A 16,636-nucleotide genomic window follows, 5' to 3' on the forward strand; every position below is an offset into this window, starting at 1 on the left:
CAATATCCCAGTTACGTGAGCTAATAGGTCCTGACATTTAAACTGCAGAGAGATACCGACATCACCTAAGGAGGTAAGTATCTTTGGAAGCAGGGGGTCCTCCGATCTGAAATGAATGGGGTTCATCTCCGGAGACCACCTGCTTCAAACCTATTAAAATATTAAAAAATATTTTTTTATATTTGAATAGGTCTGGGGCACGGGGTGTCCAGAGCTGAACCCTATTAATTTCAGCTCCTGGGACTCCCTGCTTCAAACATACATACACATACATACATACATACATACATACATACATACATACATACATACATACATACATACATACATACATACATACATACATACATACATACATACATACATACATACATACATACATACATACATACATACATACATATATATATATATATATATATATATATAGCTTTGCATCTCATCTCAGTCTCTGTCTAAAAGCTGTGTTTAAAACAGTATGCATTGGCTTGAGGACGTGCTTGTGTAATACGAGCTTGAGACAAAAGGTGACACTGTGTGCTCATTTGCATGTCATTTCCCAGAATCCCTTGCTGCATTGGAAATGCTGTGTGCTGGGCGATAATGGGAAGAGACAGGGTTGCAGACCTGTCTAAGACATGCAAACGAACATACAGTAATATTTACAGTTGCTATATATATATATTATATTTATATTTATATATATTATTTATATTTTAAAATCTACTCCAGGCTGGCATTAGCCCTGTCTTTCCTATGTATATAACCTGAAATAGATGAGAAAATACAGTAGTAAATAAAATGCATTACAGTGCATATTAACCCCTTAGTATGGGTTTCCATAACTAGCTAACCAAAAAGGGTCAATAATTTTAATAATAATTTTATATGTAGCCATGGGTTTCTTATACTGGAAATATTAATGTTCGTACAGTATGTGAGCCTTTCTTCAACAGTGAACTATTTCAAACCAAAATATTACTTCTGTTTCTTGTCTTGCTAATATTTTTAGCTCACAAGCCTGCAGGTAGGAAAATACACAAAGCATATAAACATGAGAGCTTTCTGTAGCTCCAGTAATAAGTCAATATCACCAGGAATGCATGCTGAGATTTTAATTGTTTACATTATTCAAATTCAGCCATGTTCTTTGAGACATTTAAAAAAAAAAATCTTGCAGTTCTTAAAGTAATGTTTCAACTAATGCAATGTTTTGTTTGTCAACTAACGTGTGTGTGTGTGTGTGTGTGTGTGTGTGTGTGTGTGTGTGTGTAATACAGCTTTACGTATTTTTACAGGTTCTTTTGGGGAAGTGTGACATAAAAATATTGTATTGATAGTGTAAATAAAACTACAGTTACAATATATAGTTATTGACAAACGACATGTTACATAAAGATACATATTACTAGTTGCTCTTCATATCCTCCTGCCCATCTCTTTTGTGTAATTGAAACTTCCTTCATTGCATCCTGTCTTCTCTGTAGGACTTCTCTGTCTGGAGCTTGTGTCTCTGGTGCCCTTCTTCTAAGACTTTCCCTACAAAGGTTTTTATGCTATGTTTTAGGGCCACTTTCCCTGTATATAGCCATTGTGACAAAGTACCTTCTTACTCTATACCTTTTGTCCAGGGATCAGCACTTTCACACAGCCTTCCAGGTAGAGGAGACAGTCTTCTGACACAGAGGTGAAAAGCTTTGGCCTGTTTATTTTGCCATACAACATGCTACAGCAGATAACAGGAGTAAATCAAACAAACAAAACAAAAGTCTTTGCTTTTCCTCAGCATAACACAGCTTTTCAGCACACACTTCTCTTGAGAGTAAAACAGCTCTGTCTTGCTCTGTTCAGAGCAACCTTTTAATCATCTCCCTGCTCAATCAGCTGCTCCAGTCCTGTGAAAGCAGGGAGAGCTACAGTAGAAGCCCTGGTCTGGATTCCCCTTGGTAAACCTCCAAATCGTGGAGTGGAGCAGAAACCTTGCACTAGTTGAGGGCCGTAATATCCCCTTTTCTCTACCGTTCCCTCATATCTGTCACACCATGTATAGACTAATTATGATTGGTCAGAGAGAAACCTCTTCAATCAACCTCTTTCCAAGCCAAGAGGTTATATGGGTAAAAACTGGTATACATGACAGAGTGCTTCCTAGTGTATATGGCACTATTGTGCTCATACAGCTGTTGTTTACCGTTACTTTGAAATGTAGTTTATCGTATTAATGAGGGGCGAAGATGCTATTGAAGTATTGATTTTAAAACTAGATTGATTTTCACATCATTATCTAGGCAGCTGTCCACACCATAGTTCACACCAAAGGCATGTGGAACACTGGAAATATATTTAAAAAAAAAAAAATATATATCCTAATAAGAGAAAAAAGATGTTCTGCTGCACTCCCTCGGATACGTGTATATCCTATAGTAGATAGTGGGTAAAATGACAGTATAACCTCGGTGACTACAAAAAGACAAACTACATATAACAAAAACACACAAAAAACAGACCGGGGAATACAAAAAAGGGGAAGAGTGCCCCAAAACCAATCCCAGAAGCAGATGGAGCCGGAACCGGTGCTACAGAGACGTCGCTGCCAGTCTTCAGAAATAACCAATTTCCGCTTCACACTACAAAAAAAGAAGACAGCGCGGCTCCCATAGCATAATACTGCATATAATGTTTTAATAGTTGCCCAATACCTAGATTACGGCCACTCACAATGTTTAAAATAAATACAAGCAGGAATCTCAATATAAAAACCCGTTTCTCCGTCACATACACCGAACCCACGTGTATGGATGCCGCCAGACCTCCGCCACGGACGCCAGGAGTGTGCGTCCACACTGATTCCCTTCCTGGTTGAAGTCTCACGATAGCAATCCCGGATGTTACAGCAGAGAATATACCATACCCAAATGGTAGATTCATCACGGGAAAGGTTCATTGAAAAAAATTCAATGTGACGAAGAATCCACAAGAAAGGAAACACAGAAAACTTCTACTTCCAATCACTTACAGTACAAGATTTATTCATAGATATTTATTAATCGGCCAAAACAGACCGTGGACTTTGCCCAGCCTAGAGCATAAGCAAGATTATGGAGTGGATACAACACAGTAGTCCACATCCAATTCATACAAGAAGTGATTTCCTGAAGGAAGGATTACAATCGACCACTTAGAATTTGTAGATGGCGAAACGGCATTTGATTCTGTTTAATTCTGTCTACACCTCAGCGCTCCTAGATACATTAGCAGAAGACAAAATATTAAAGAAACAAACCTGTACGTTGCTATTATAAAGAAAATTTATGAGAAGGCCACATTAACCATTATATCACATGAAGTTGCAAGCAAAATAAGTAATAGCAGGGTAGCGTGGCAGGGAGACATCATATCACCAAAGCTTTTCACTGCAACGCTTGAAGAATTCTTCAAGAAATTAGATTGGAAAGAAAAAGTAATCAAAATCAATAGTGAAGATTTGAGTTATCTATGTTTTTCAGATTATATTGTTATTTTTGCCACAAGTCAAAAAGCCCTACAACAACAAATTGGAGAACCGGCCAAAGGATGTAAGAATGGGGGACCTGCGTATGAGTCAGGCACACATGTATCCCTGACAGGTTGTGTTAGCTGTTGCTCTCAGTGTGTAGTCCACCGGAAATGTGGTTCCTTTTGCCCTGAATTTGGATCCTCTCTGCTGGTTATCCCTGCACCTGTCCTCTGCCTCTGCCTGCCTATATAAATCTTCCCCTTCCTGCTACTGTATATAATGTATACCCTGTTCATTTATGTAACTGTACTTGTAACCATGTACTATTTGTTTTACTCTGTGCCAAGGACATACTTGAAAACGAGAGGTAACTCTCAATGTATTACTTCCTGGTAAAATATTTTATAAATAAATAAATACTCAGGGCCTGTTTATATTGGTTCCAACCTTACCTGGTACTGATCCTGTCCTTGTTACTTTTGCTGTTCCTGTCCTTGTTGCTGTTTTTGTTCATTTCCTTGTTCCTGGACCTCTGCTTGTGATCTTGCTGAATCCACTTCGCTGCCTGCACTGGACATCTGCTTGTGACCCTGATGCCACTTCGATGCCTGCAACAAATGGGTCAAGTCAACAAATATTCAAGTAAATGGAGTAGAGCTAGAATAAGTCAAATGAAATCAATAGGAGAATGAAGATGGGGTGGAAAGCATTTGGAAGAAACAAAACAATATTTCAATGGAACCTTCCACGGGGCCTCAAGTAGAATGTTTTTGACCAGTGTATTCTGCCCGTGCTCACAAATGGATGTGAAACTTGGACCCTAAATGCAAAAATTATTCAGAAGCTTCAGGCAACACAAATAAGTATGCAGCGATATACACTGGGAGACTGGAAAACGAATGAATGGGCTTGAATCCAAATAAAAGTCTGTAACATCATCACCAGGGTAAAGAAATTCAAATTTCAGTGGGCTGGACACATCACAAGAAGAAATTACCCTCATTGAACTAAGATGTGCTCAACTTGATTTCAAGGGAGATTAGAAGATGAAGGTGATGACCAAAAGTAAGATGGGAGGATGAAATCAGAAAACATTTTGGAGCAATGTGGAGAAGAGTGCTATACTTGGAAGATCATTAGGGAGGCTTTCATCCAAGAGAGCACTGACAAGGGCTGAAGATCATAATATACAGTATATGTATCTCATCATCATCTTCAGCCCATGTCGATAGATAGATAGATAGATAGATAGATAGATAGATAGATAGATAGATAGATAGATAGATAGATAGATATTCCTGGTGAATGTTGCTGACTTCACAACATTTATTGCAGAAAATGTGAAATATGTTGCTGTAGCTTTGTAGACAATGTTTGCAAATTTTTTATTTAAAAATGCAAAAAAATGAGCAAATCGAGCTCTGAAACATTCGCACATCTCCAATCACACTGGAGTTATCTGAGCCATTGCTGTTTTAATCACTTAGGCCGAGATCCATAAAACTCCGTTATTGACATAATGAACATAAGTTCATCATTAAGTGCTGGCGGGTATCTTCAAATCTCAGCCATAATCGGCTCTTTTGTTTGCTATACTGTAATCGACTTTAGTGCTAATGATGAGAGACACCTGTGCACAATAAGGAGCACACCTGAGATACGTGTATTAACTGATAAGTCACTTTTAGGTGGCATACTACTTCACATGAACTAAGTTAATTTAACCACAAAAAGAAAATGAACAAGGTCATGGAAGATAAGATTATTTCACAGGGATCACAAGCACCAGACAAAATGAGGAGCTAAAATAAACAAGGGAGCAACACAGATGCATGTTCACAGCTTACCAAGACAGGTATTTACAGTGGATTTCCAGCTAACTTGGTGCAGGGCACTACCAGAGCAAGCTTACACAGGATGCCTCCATAATCCATCCATCCCTGAATATAACATTGACTTGGAATCACCCCCTCTCAGTCCGCAAGACATCTTTCCAGTTAGTCTCTTGACACCGAGACTAACCACTGATGACTGTGAAACTGTAATCGGCATCACTTCATATAAAACCCTGTTCTCCATCTGGAAGCATGGAAAACCAGGTGCCGACCAATCAGTGAAGAGATTGTCTTCACTGAGCCAATTAGAGAACAAGGGCTTGTCCGCGATGGACCAATCAGGACTGGGGGCTGGTACCATGATGTAGTACGACCCCAAGGGGCAGAGCCTCGGGGAGGGACAAATCTTTACTGGTCAATAGGGAACGAGCCAACAGGGCTAGGACCCAAGCACTGCTCTTCAATTTCAGCTCCATACCTCCTGCAGGGTGAGATGTCTCACTGCATGGAAGGGAAAGGACAACACTCCAGCTTTGAAGTGCCTACTCACCCAGCCAGTGGGTGTGTTCCAGCCCAATTATCCTTTGTCTCAAAACTCTGCACCTGGCCCAATACTATGTATAGTCCCTAGATTAATTGTATGCTGGTCTTGCTTAGTGAATTACAGGCCCAACATAAAATGAATCCTACAGAAAATACACCAAGCATAAAATGAACTTGATGTTACAGATGGATAACTGAGCGAACCCATATTAACTGGTCTTGGCAGCCATCTTGTCCGACCCTATACCTTGGACTCTATCTTGACAGGTAGGAGCAATCAGTGGGCGTAACCTTTAAAATACTGAACCAGGCTGCTAATTCCGTCACAAACATGAACTGTAATTTTATTTTGAGCATTGTTCGACAAGATTGATTACCTGTATGTAAATATATATTTTCTTTTGAAATGGCTGGAAAATAAATGAAGAGTAATGGGTAATTATCAGGAATGTCTGAAAAGTCCATCTTCTTGCTTGAAACAAGTGACCCAATATCACATTTAGAAAAAAAAAATATATATATATATATATGTAGCCCTTTTTCTGAACACCTACCTAAGGGACTACTGGTAGCTGTATAACACCTGCGGCTCCAGGAGATCTGAGCCTCCGCTAGCTGGGAGCCTGGGGTAACACTTACATACTTACACAGCGCAGCGCCTCCACCTGCGATGGCTCCCACCGAAGGGGGAGTGGTTCCTCGCAGGACACTTAATAAACACATACACAGTAGGGATAATAACTAACACTTTACTAACACACATATAAAACATAACACAACATCATAACCTGTGTCCCTCGCACGAGGAGACACCAACCGTTACGTCCCGCCGGACGCTTTCCCAACACCCGGTGAATCCCCACCCAGTGTCCAACGAACCCCTTAGAATGTCCCGTAATCCTACAGGGAGTCAATGGGTGACTGCGCAGTCACTAATTACGCTAAGGGCCCGGTGGTGCACATATATATTTGATACCTGCCGAGCACTCTGATGCTCGGGTCAGCAGTCTTCGCAAAGGCTCAGTCGGCGATGACTCCTTCAACCGAACTCCTGCACGTGCGGACTGCTAGGGCGGTCCCACTCTGGAACACAGTCTCTGTGGACCCCAACATGGGTCCGAACTCCGTCACGGAACTGCAGCAGCCGCTGATTCCCTAACTATCTAAGTGACGCACTATCGTGACAGGAACCCTAACCTAGGGCCTGTCCCTGTAGTACCGCAACCTGTGGTGGCTTGGGTAACTCCTATGGGCCTGCCGGGGTAACGACCTGTCCCACTCCCCTACTACCCAAGTCCCTAACTGTAACCTACTAACGGCACCTGCCGCAACAACGCACTGCACCTGGAACCCGCAGCAATAACACGCTACATACACTGTCTCTGCAATCTCCCGGCACATGCAGCAACACATGCAACCACAACATTCAGCATCCACTGCACACCCTGTGCCTATTTGTCAGTGCTCACAGCACTACCCGCTGTGGCACTGCCAAACCTGCACTCTCACACGCCTAAGGGTGACCTCCCTATCTCGGGCCGTCCCTTACTAATTACCCCCTACCCTAACAGGGATTTGGGGCCTGCCTGGGACTTGGGGAAACCTTACCTGGTGCAGGAGCCACTCGCTCCCTGCACCCTTCCTTCCCCTTCCTCCTCAGCCTGACTGACTCTCGCAAAGCCCGCGAACTGTATCTATTCTCCCGGGCTGAGAATCCTCCAGCCCTATTGGCCGCTATGAGGCACCTGGTGCCTGTCTCCCTATGCCTCCTGGGAGTTGTAGTTCCCAGGAGGCTGCTATACCATTGGGGCCACGTGCGCCCTTCTCCCACGCATGCGCGAACGCCTAATGGCCGCCGCAACCTTTTCCTCCCCGTCCCTGCCCTCGCGCGACTTCTTAAGGGCTGCCGGGACGCTTTGCCTCTGTCTGCGCATGCGCGATCCCGCGCACGCTTGCGTAGTGTGTCATGGTGGCCCCCGCTAGCCGGGTGCGCCGCCGGAGCTCCAGGGAGGCCGAGCGCTCCCTGCACTGGCCCCCACCCTCGCGAAGTGCCAGCGGGTCCGTCGCTGCCTCCGGTGGCACCCGCGACCACTCGGCACTCGCGGAGGGGGGTCAGTGAGTCAAAAATAACCCCAGGGCTAGATTCTCCCCCTCGCAGAATCCCAACGACCTCGCTTGGGTAGCAACCATACAGAGTATTATATAATGAAAAAGGCATGGCATAAATCATATCACATGTAACATGCATTTGTTCACCGATACTCGTGTGGATACCCGAGGCCAGCTGAGTCTCAGAGTGGAGTGCCCCTAACTGATTGGGTGAGGGTATCCCACCTTGACTCCTGTGAGTCTTTTGGAGCTCAAGATATGTCTCTTGCGCCAAACCACCTCCCCCTCGTAGAAAAAATAGTACGGGGTCCTGGGTATTGAACCTTGCCGGATCCTCCGGTTTCATCTCACGGGAGACAGGGAGGTTCAGTCTCTTGCCTCGGTCCACCACATGGCGAACGAAGCATTCCATCGTGCGCATGGAAGAGGCCACAACTACCAGAGCGGTCTCAGCACAGTCTTTATCCGCTCCAGCAATCCCTTTAACGGTGACATCTTCTGTGAACAGCACAACCTCTTCGTGCAGGCCCGTGTCTTGAGAAGGCCAGGCTTGGAGATTCCTTGCGCAGGAGTAAGTGTCGCTCCGAGCCGCTGTACCGGATACCTTGATGAGGTCGGATTCGTTCCTTGGTCTGCAGAGATCATTTGGGGGAGACACCTCCACCAGGACGCGATGACGGGGTGAGCCCATCGCCCGGGTGACCCTACCTTTGGAGCCACCAGGCCCCACGATCACTGGGGAGCTCACACCCGACACCCCTGGGGCAGTCAACGCACCCCTTTCGTTGTTGGCAGGTACTGATCCCAAGCCTGGGACCGCTGGTACCTCGGTGGTAGCCGGAGTGGCCGTTGCAGGGCACACGGGCCCATATCATGGTCTGCATCAGCTGAGGTGGTTGGCTCGGTGACCTCACTAGAGTGGTCCGCCGGCAGGCGCATCACCACGAGCGGTCGGTCGCTGGAATCACCAGACAAGGATGGGGGTATTAACACCTTACCCTGGGATTCCGGAATCTGCGGTTCTGGTCTATGTGGTTCCTGCTCGGGAACCGGGTCTGGAACCGACATCTGTAGCTCCGCCTTCGGCGGCTCCGGCTCAGTATCTAGAAAGTCCATTTGGGCACACGGCCCTTCCACCCCCTCCATCGCTGAAGTGAAAGAATTAGTAGAGGCTTCACCCGCCTCAGTAGAACCATCAGGCACGTCTTTCTCCGCAGGTTCCGCCATCAGAGGTTCCTGCTCTACCACTTGAATGTCCCCTTTGAGAGGGGCTGGAACCGTGTCTGCAACAGGGGTCTGGACACACGTGTCCCCGGAGGTCTCTGGAAGCAGGGGTATGATAGGCTTTAAGAACCAGGCACCGCAACACTCACATTGGGGCTCCCACGCCAGCTGATCCCTGGAACAGCCACAAGTGGGGCTAATGCACTGGATACCCAGTTCTCCGTCCACCTCGATTTCCTTGAATTCGAGCGGTAACTGAGACAGGATAGCTCCCTGAGCACGGGCTTCCTGCAGGCAGGGGCACGCTAGCACAATGCCCTCTATTCCTGGCGCTTGCCAGGGCACATACACATTAGGGTGTAACCCCGGGCAGTTTACCTCATTCTCGGGAAATGAACACTCCATTTCTGCAACAGTGTCCTCTGCCGCTGGCGGTTCTATAGGCTGCGGCAGTTTGGGTTGCAGGAACTGCGCCGCACAGTCAGGACACTCGGGCCCTCGGGTCAATTCACCGACGGGGCAATCACATTCACTCAGGCAACAGTGCGTCCATTCTTCCCCATCTACCACTGTCCTCGTGAGCGCTATTGGTGACCTAGATGACCCATCTGCCCAGCCACCAGTCACCTCCCAGTCTCTGAACGCACACGGGCATAATGCTATTGGCAATACTAAATTTGGGGACCGTATGACTCTATACAGCCAGGGGTGTTCTTCTCTGCATCCCGTACTTTCCTGAGGGGAAATAGAATTCGCTGCTTGCGGCTCACTCACAGTGTTGGGGCGGGGCTAGGGTTTTCCCGCCAGTCTTGGACAGAGGCTTGCAACATTCTTCTGTGCAGGCTGGCAGTCAGCCGCACACGGGCCATTTTGATTTGGCGGGAGCCGCCATTTTAGGTGGGACTCACTGTTAGCGTCCCTTACTGCAGGAGCCTCCATTTTGATTACAGCCCTGTCAACTACACTAGGGCTATCAATACAGGAGGGAACTGTCAAGTCAGGGTAAATAAAGGGGCATCCATCGGTCGGGCCCCCTGGCAGATTCAATATTTGGGGGCCGTCTTCCTCGCTTATAGCCTGGCCCACATGCATCAGTACGATAGTCCATTGCAAGGTGGCATCATACCTTCGCCCTCTGACCCACGTACAAGCTAGCCCAGGGAGTTTCCTATCCTGCGTCTGGACATCTAGCAGGGACACGCCAGCAGGGACTGCCCCGACGGCAACCGCGCGGTTGGGAGGCACGTTAACCTTCAAGGCCCATGCATAGACCTCTTGCTTTGAGAGCGCCCACATGGCGAAACAAAAATAGGACAATTTAGAAAAAAATTACAGGGCACCCCAGGTCTGATATCTCAACAGCGCCTCCAAATGTAGCCCTTTTTCTGAACACCTACCTAAGGGACTACTGGTAGCTGTATAACACCTGCGGCTCCAGGAGATCTGAGCCTCCGCTAGCTGGGAGCCTGGGGTAACACTTACATACTTACACAGCGCAGCGCCTCCACCTGCGATGGCTCCCACCGAAGGGGGAGTGGTTCCTCGCAGGACACGTAATAAACACATACACAGTAGGGATAATAACTAACACTTTACTAACACACATATAAAACATAACACAACATCATAACCTGTGTCCCTCGCACGAGGAGACACCAACCGTGATGTCCCGCCGGACGCTTTCCCAACACCCGGTGAATCCCCACCCAGTGTCCAACGAACCCCTTAGAATGTCCCGTAATCCTACAGGGAGTCAATGGGTGACTGCGCAGTCACTAATTACGCTAAGGGCCCGGTGGTGCACATATATATTTGATACCTGCCGAGCACTCTGATGCTCGGGTCAGCAGTCTTCGCAAAGGCTCAGTCGGCGATGACTCCTTCAACCGAACTCCTGCACGTGCGGACCGCTAGGGCGGTCCCACTCTGGAACACAGTCTCTGTGGACCCCAACGTGGGTCCGAACTCCGTCACGGAACTGCAGCAGCCGCTGATTCCCTAACTATCTAAGTGACGCACTATCAATACAGGAATCCTAACCTAGGGCCTGTCCCTGTAGTACCGCAACCTGTGGTGGCTTGGGTAACTCCTATGGGCCTGCCAGGGTAACGACCTGTCCCTGTCACGGGAGACTCCTGTGGCGGGTAGGATCTCGGTGGCCGGAACAGCACGAGCGTAGTAGGGGTCACAAGCAGAGGTCCAAGGCAGGCGGCAGGCAGCGAAGTCAGGTACAAGCAGGGGTCCGAGGCAGGCGGCAGGCAGCGAAGTTAGGTACAAGCAGAGGTCGGCAACGAGGAGACTGGAACAGGACAGGCGGGGCAGGACAGGGACTAAGAACAGGGAGCAGGGACTGAGACCGGGGAGCAGGAATAACCAGGGACAAGCCAGATTACTAGCAAGGACCTTTACTGTGAGCAGACTACAATACAGGTACAGGAAACAGGTCAGGATCAAAGACAGGCATGAGCATACTGTAGGAGTCTGACTAGCAAGCAAAGGCAAAAGCAACAGACAGGAAGCAAGCTATAAAGGACAGAGACAGGAGCAACAAGAAGACAGACAGACAGAGGAACCCAGAGCCAACAGAAGACAGCAGCACACCCAGTGGACAAGGAAGCTATGGCTAGGCAGGAGGTCTAGGCAATCCTGACATTACTCCCCCCTCTCAGGAGCGTTCTCCGGACGATCCTCTAGGCTCTTCCCGGAGGCCTTGATGAAACGGCGACTCAAGGTGACCCACCTCTGGTGGCTTGTCAGTGGGCAGAGGGTACTCCAGATCATTGTCGTGCACAATCTGGAAGTTCTTCACAGATGCGTGTGTGACACGCCCGTGGAAGTTGAACACGTAAGACTGAGTGTCATCATTCCACACGGGGGCCTTATTGTGCAGCTCGATGATGTTCTCCTGACACTTGTTCTGCCATTTAGACAGCAGGCTCTCCGAATCATTGTGTGGCTGGAAAGGGATGCGCTCGTGATTGAAATTCTTTCTGGGAATGAGAACCGCCATCTTCCGGGGACCCTTAAACCCGAGGACGTTAGTTTCATAGCAAATAGCCGCCAGTTCTTGCCGGGACGCTGCATTCTCTGACTGTCCCTGAGCCCTGGCTGGGCTAACACCGCGGTCAAACACTGTAAACTTGGTCCCCATTAGGTTGGATCGGAGTTTGCCAGTAAAACTGCCTGCCTCCCGGGACATGTCGGTCGGATCAATAGATATCAAGTAGTTGGACGTTTTACTCTTCTTTCTCTTCCTCCCAGCGAGAAGAAAGAGCTTGTGGTTTTCGTCCCGCTCCAGGTGCATGTAGTAGGTGGGGTACAGTCCTCGGTCCATCACTTTCTTGTCTCGGCTGATCCGACATCTGACGGTGACACCGCGTGGCGCGGGGCGCAGAACAAACTCCTTCAGGTCGCCCACTTCCCCCACGTCTCCAGGAGGACTGAGAGGGGATGTCTCTGTGGAACCAGAGTCTGAAAGAGACTTTCTGCTGGAGGCAGAACCGGGCCGTGCTCTCCCAGACCTCTCCTCCTCCAGCGAGGCTCTGGTTATGCTCAGTGTGACCTTCAGCTCCTCATGCTGTTCTTTGGGGACACACTGGGTACTCAAATACTCTTCCAGCATCTTTATCTTGTAGGCAGTCTGGAAACTTTCCTCCTGCAATACTCGCTGTCTCTCTTCAGCATTCACCCATCTCTCCTTGGCGTCCTGCAGATGTGCACGTAGTTCTCGCAGCTGACTCTGCAGCATATTCTCTGCCTGAGTGCGCCGCTCCAGGGAGACACGTTCCTCTTGCAGCACTCTCTCTGCATTCTGCAGTGCTGTCTGCATATCCAACTTTTCCTGGGCCAACTGCTTCTTCTCCTCTCCTAATTCATGGAGTTTCTTATCTCCTTCACTGACCTGGACACAGAGATTCTTGCACTTCTGGGTTACCATTTCAAAACTGCTATTTAATCCTTCGAAGATCTCTCTCAAAGAACGTAGTTCTATGTTGAAGTGGCAATTCTTCTCCTCAGAGGCTTCCAGTTTTGCGCCAACTTGAGCCATGAAATTTTGGTACTGCGCATTATCAGCATAGGCCTTCTCCAGCTTACTTGACAGGATTACCCTGTCCCTCTCCAACTGCTCTCTTTCTTTCTCCTGGAGAACACACTTAGCAATTGCTGAAGATAGACAGCTTTGTAGTGCAATCTTGGCCTCTTGCTCCTTATCTAAACGTTCATAAAGATAATCAATCGCTTTCTGTACAGCTTGAAGCGTCTGAGTAGGGGCATCTTTCTTCTCTTCCACTATTCTTGGGCTACGTCTGTGAGTTGCCTTAAGCTGCAGCATATCTCTTTCATCAAATGCAGACTCTGAGGTTAAATTTTCATTCTTAATTCCTTCTGCAACTTCCACAGTAATGCCTCCCTTCTTTTTCTTCTTCTTCCTTGCTTTGAGAAGTTCTGAAGAATCAGTGGTACTGTGTTCACATTTACTGCTCAAGACTGTTTGAGTGGGAGCCATAATTAAACCACACTTCCCAAGACACCAGTAAAGAGGAAATGTGTTTTTAAAACAGAAGCATTAGAATGAACAACAGGAATATTAGACACAGAGAGACACAAGATAGGAGAGCTGACCCTTAAAGACTTTAACATCAGTCACAGAGATTATAAATGCAAGGAAAAAACATAGACAGAGAAACCTGCAGTTATATCTGAATCTTTTAGGCATAAGGCGTAGGGATATCATACAGACAGAGAAAACCTGCAGTTACATCTAAATCCTTATGCATCAGGCGTAGGGATATCATATAGACAAAGAAAACCTGCAGTTACATCTAAATCTTTAAGCGTCAGGCGTAGGGATATCATATAGACAAAGAAAACCTGCAGTTGAATCTGAAACTTTTGATATCAGGCATAGAAATATCATAGACAGCAGGAAACTAATACAGAGAAAACTTATAGTTAGATCTGAAACTTTTGACATAGGAATATCAGACAGAGAACCCTGCAGTCAAATCTGAAACCTTTGATATCAGGCGTAGGGATATCATATGTTGCAGAGAAACAAACTTTAGGGGAACTTGCAGGTAAACCTGAAACCTTAGAACCAATCATATGAAAAACTATAGATGCAAGAAAATCAAAGCATGCAGCAACAAAATAATGGGAGCACTTTTGTCTTTTGAAATGAAGACCCTGTGAACAGCAGTAAATCAAGGCAACCGTCCTAAATAGAAATGTGAGTCTGAAAATCTGCAGTGGCCCACCCACAATGCAGAGACAATTCTTGTCCAGGTAATGAAAGTCTCAAAATGGCAAAAACAGGTACTGCAGGGAAGGGTCTTTTTTATAATAGGGAATTCTTCTCAGGGAGAAAGTGGCACAAAAAACCCTGCAGAAACCTTTGCAAAAATAAACATCTCAAAGAAAGCTGCAATAGTCGGTAGTAACAGTTCTAGTCTCAGAAAAAAAATGTTTTTTCGTTATGAACGCAATAATTCTTGCAGAACACTTAGCAGCAACGACAAAAAAACCTTTCAAAATCCCAACTTGGATTTCCAAAAAAGAAACGAAAGTACTTATCTTCAACCATGCGGATGTGGTCTGCTGCAGCAGGCAGGAAAGGGTGCAGGCAGAAGAAGAATCTGTTCCAGCGAGATCCAGAAGTGGCCTTTGCTTTCTGTCACGGGAGACTCCTGTGGCGGGTAGGATCTCGGTGGCCGGAACAGCACGAGCGTAGTAGGGGTCACAAGCAGAGGTCCAAGGCAGGCGGCAGGCAGCGAAGTCAGGTACAAGCAGGGGTCCGAGGCAGGCGGCAGGCAGCGAAGTTAGGTACAAGCAGAGGTCGGCAACGAGGAGACTGGAACAGGACAGGCGGGGCAGGACAGGGACTAAGAACAGGGAGCAGGGACTGAGACCGGGGAGCAGGAATAACCAGGGACAAGCCAGATTACTAGCAAGGACCTTTACTGTGAGCAGACTACAATACAGGTACAGGAAACAGGTCAGGATCAAAGACAGGCATGAGCATACTGTAGGAGTCTGACTAGCAAGCAAAGGCAAAAGCAACAGACAGGAAGCAAGCTATAAAGGACAGAGACAGGAGCAACAAGAAGACAGACAGACAGAGGAACCCAGAGCCAACAGAAGACAGCAGCACACCCAGTGGACAAGGAAGCTATGGCTAGGCAGGAGGTCTAGGCAATCCTGACAGTCCCACTCCCCTACTACCCAAGTCCCTAACTGTAACCTACTAACGGCACCTGCCGCAACAGCGCACTGCACCTGGAACCCGCAGCAATAACACGCTACATACACTGTCTCTGCAATCTCCCGGCACATGCAGCAACACATGCAACCACAACATTCAGCATCCGCTGCACACCCTGTGCCTATTTGTCAGTGCTCACAGCACTACCCGCTGTGGCACTGCCAAACCTGCACTCTCAAACGCCTAAGTGTGACCTCCCTATCTCGGGCCATCCCTTACTAATTACCCCCTACCCTAACAGGGATTTGGGGCCTGCCTGGGACTTGGGGAAACCTTACCTGGTGCAGGAGCCACTCGCTCCCTGCACCCTTCCTTCCCCTTCCTCCTCAGCCTGACTGACTCTCGCAAAGCCCGCGAACTGTATCTATTCTCCCGGGCTGAGAATCCTCCAGCCCTATTGGCCGCTATGAGGCACCTGGTGCCTGTCTCCCTATGCCTCCTGGGAGTTGTAGTTCCCAGGAGGCTGCTATACCATTGGGGCCGCGTGCGCCCTTCTCCCACGCATGCGCGAACGCCTAATGGCCGCCGCAACCTTTTCCTCCCCATCCCTGCCCTCGCGCGACTTCTTAAGGGCTGCCGGGACGCTTTGCCTCTGTCTGCGCATGCGCGATCCCGCGCACGCTTGCGTAGTGTGTCATGGCGGCCTCCGCTAGCCGGGTGCGCCGCCGGAGCTCCAGGGAGGCCGAGCGCTCCCTGCACTGGCCCCCACCCTCGCGAAGTGCCGGCGGGTCCGTCGCTACCTCCGGTGGCACCCGCGACCACTCGGCACTCGCGGAGGGGGGTCAGTGAGTCAAAAATAACCCCAGGGCTACATATATATATCTTGAGAAAGCTGAATATAGCTGAAACGTTGCCCATATTTGTTCTTGTTTTGATAGATGCTTTTTGATATATACTGTATATATCTATATATCTTTACAAGTTCTTCAGTATTAGGTGATACCTTTTTTATTTGGACAAACATTTTATGTCATAGGACAAGCTTTCGAGAGTTCTCTTCTCTTCCTCAGGTCGGCAATACTGATTAAAAAAGGAATATGGCTAATATGGCTAACATGACTCTCGAAAGTTGTCATATGACATAAATTGTTAGTCCAAATAAAAAAGGTAACACCCAATACTGAAGAACTAATTTATTCTGCACTATCGCAACTGGACTAACACGGC

The 16,636-nt window shown here is 47.5% G+C and overlaps 2 protein-coding genes across 5 annotated transcripts in view; one reads left to right on the plus strand and one right to left on the minus strand.

Annotated features, from left to right (window-relative positions):
• The window catches only part of PCSK2 (proprotein convertase subtilisin/kexin type 2), a 196,957-nt gene that overhangs the window by 138,376 nt on the left and 41,945 nt on the right, over positions 1-16,636 (plus strand). For 2 of the 4 annotated variants that reach the window (XM_075596079.1, XM_075596077.1), the window contains one exon: positions 6,061-6,141. The exons of the other annotated variants lie outside the window; for them this stretch is intronic. In XM_075596079.1, coding sequence (XP_075452194.1) covers positions 6,061-6,141 — 81 coding nt within the window. The remainder of the gene's footprint in view (positions 1-6,060; positions 6,142-16,636) is intronic. 4 annotated transcript variants of the gene reach the window in all.
• On the minus strand, positions 11,395-15,330 carry LOC142492881 (uncharacterized). The gene is made up of 2 exons (XM_075596076.1): positions 14,080-15,330; positions 11,395-14,018 (listed from the first exon to the last, which is right to left on the minus strand). Exon 2 carries the CDS (start codon positions 13,712-13,714, stop codon positions 11,873-11,875), a length of 1,842 nt encoding a protein of 613 aa, XP_075452191.1. The 5' UTR covers positions 13,715-14,018; positions 14,080-15,330; the 3' UTR covers positions 11,395-11,872.

The sequence above is a fragment of the Ascaphus truei genome, chromosome 4 (genome assembly GCF_040206685.1).
Source record: "Ascaphus truei isolate aAscTru1 chromosome 4, aAscTru1.hap1, whole genome shotgun sequence".
Taxonomy (NCBI): domain Eukaryota; kingdom Metazoa; phylum Chordata; class Amphibia; order Anura; family Ascaphidae; genus Ascaphus; species Ascaphus truei.

Coding starts and splice junctions, on each gene's coding strand:
- LOC142492881 (XM_075596076.1), bottom strand. CDS start 13,714: ATGGCTCCCACTCAAACAGTCTTGAGCAGTAAATGTGAACACAGTACC.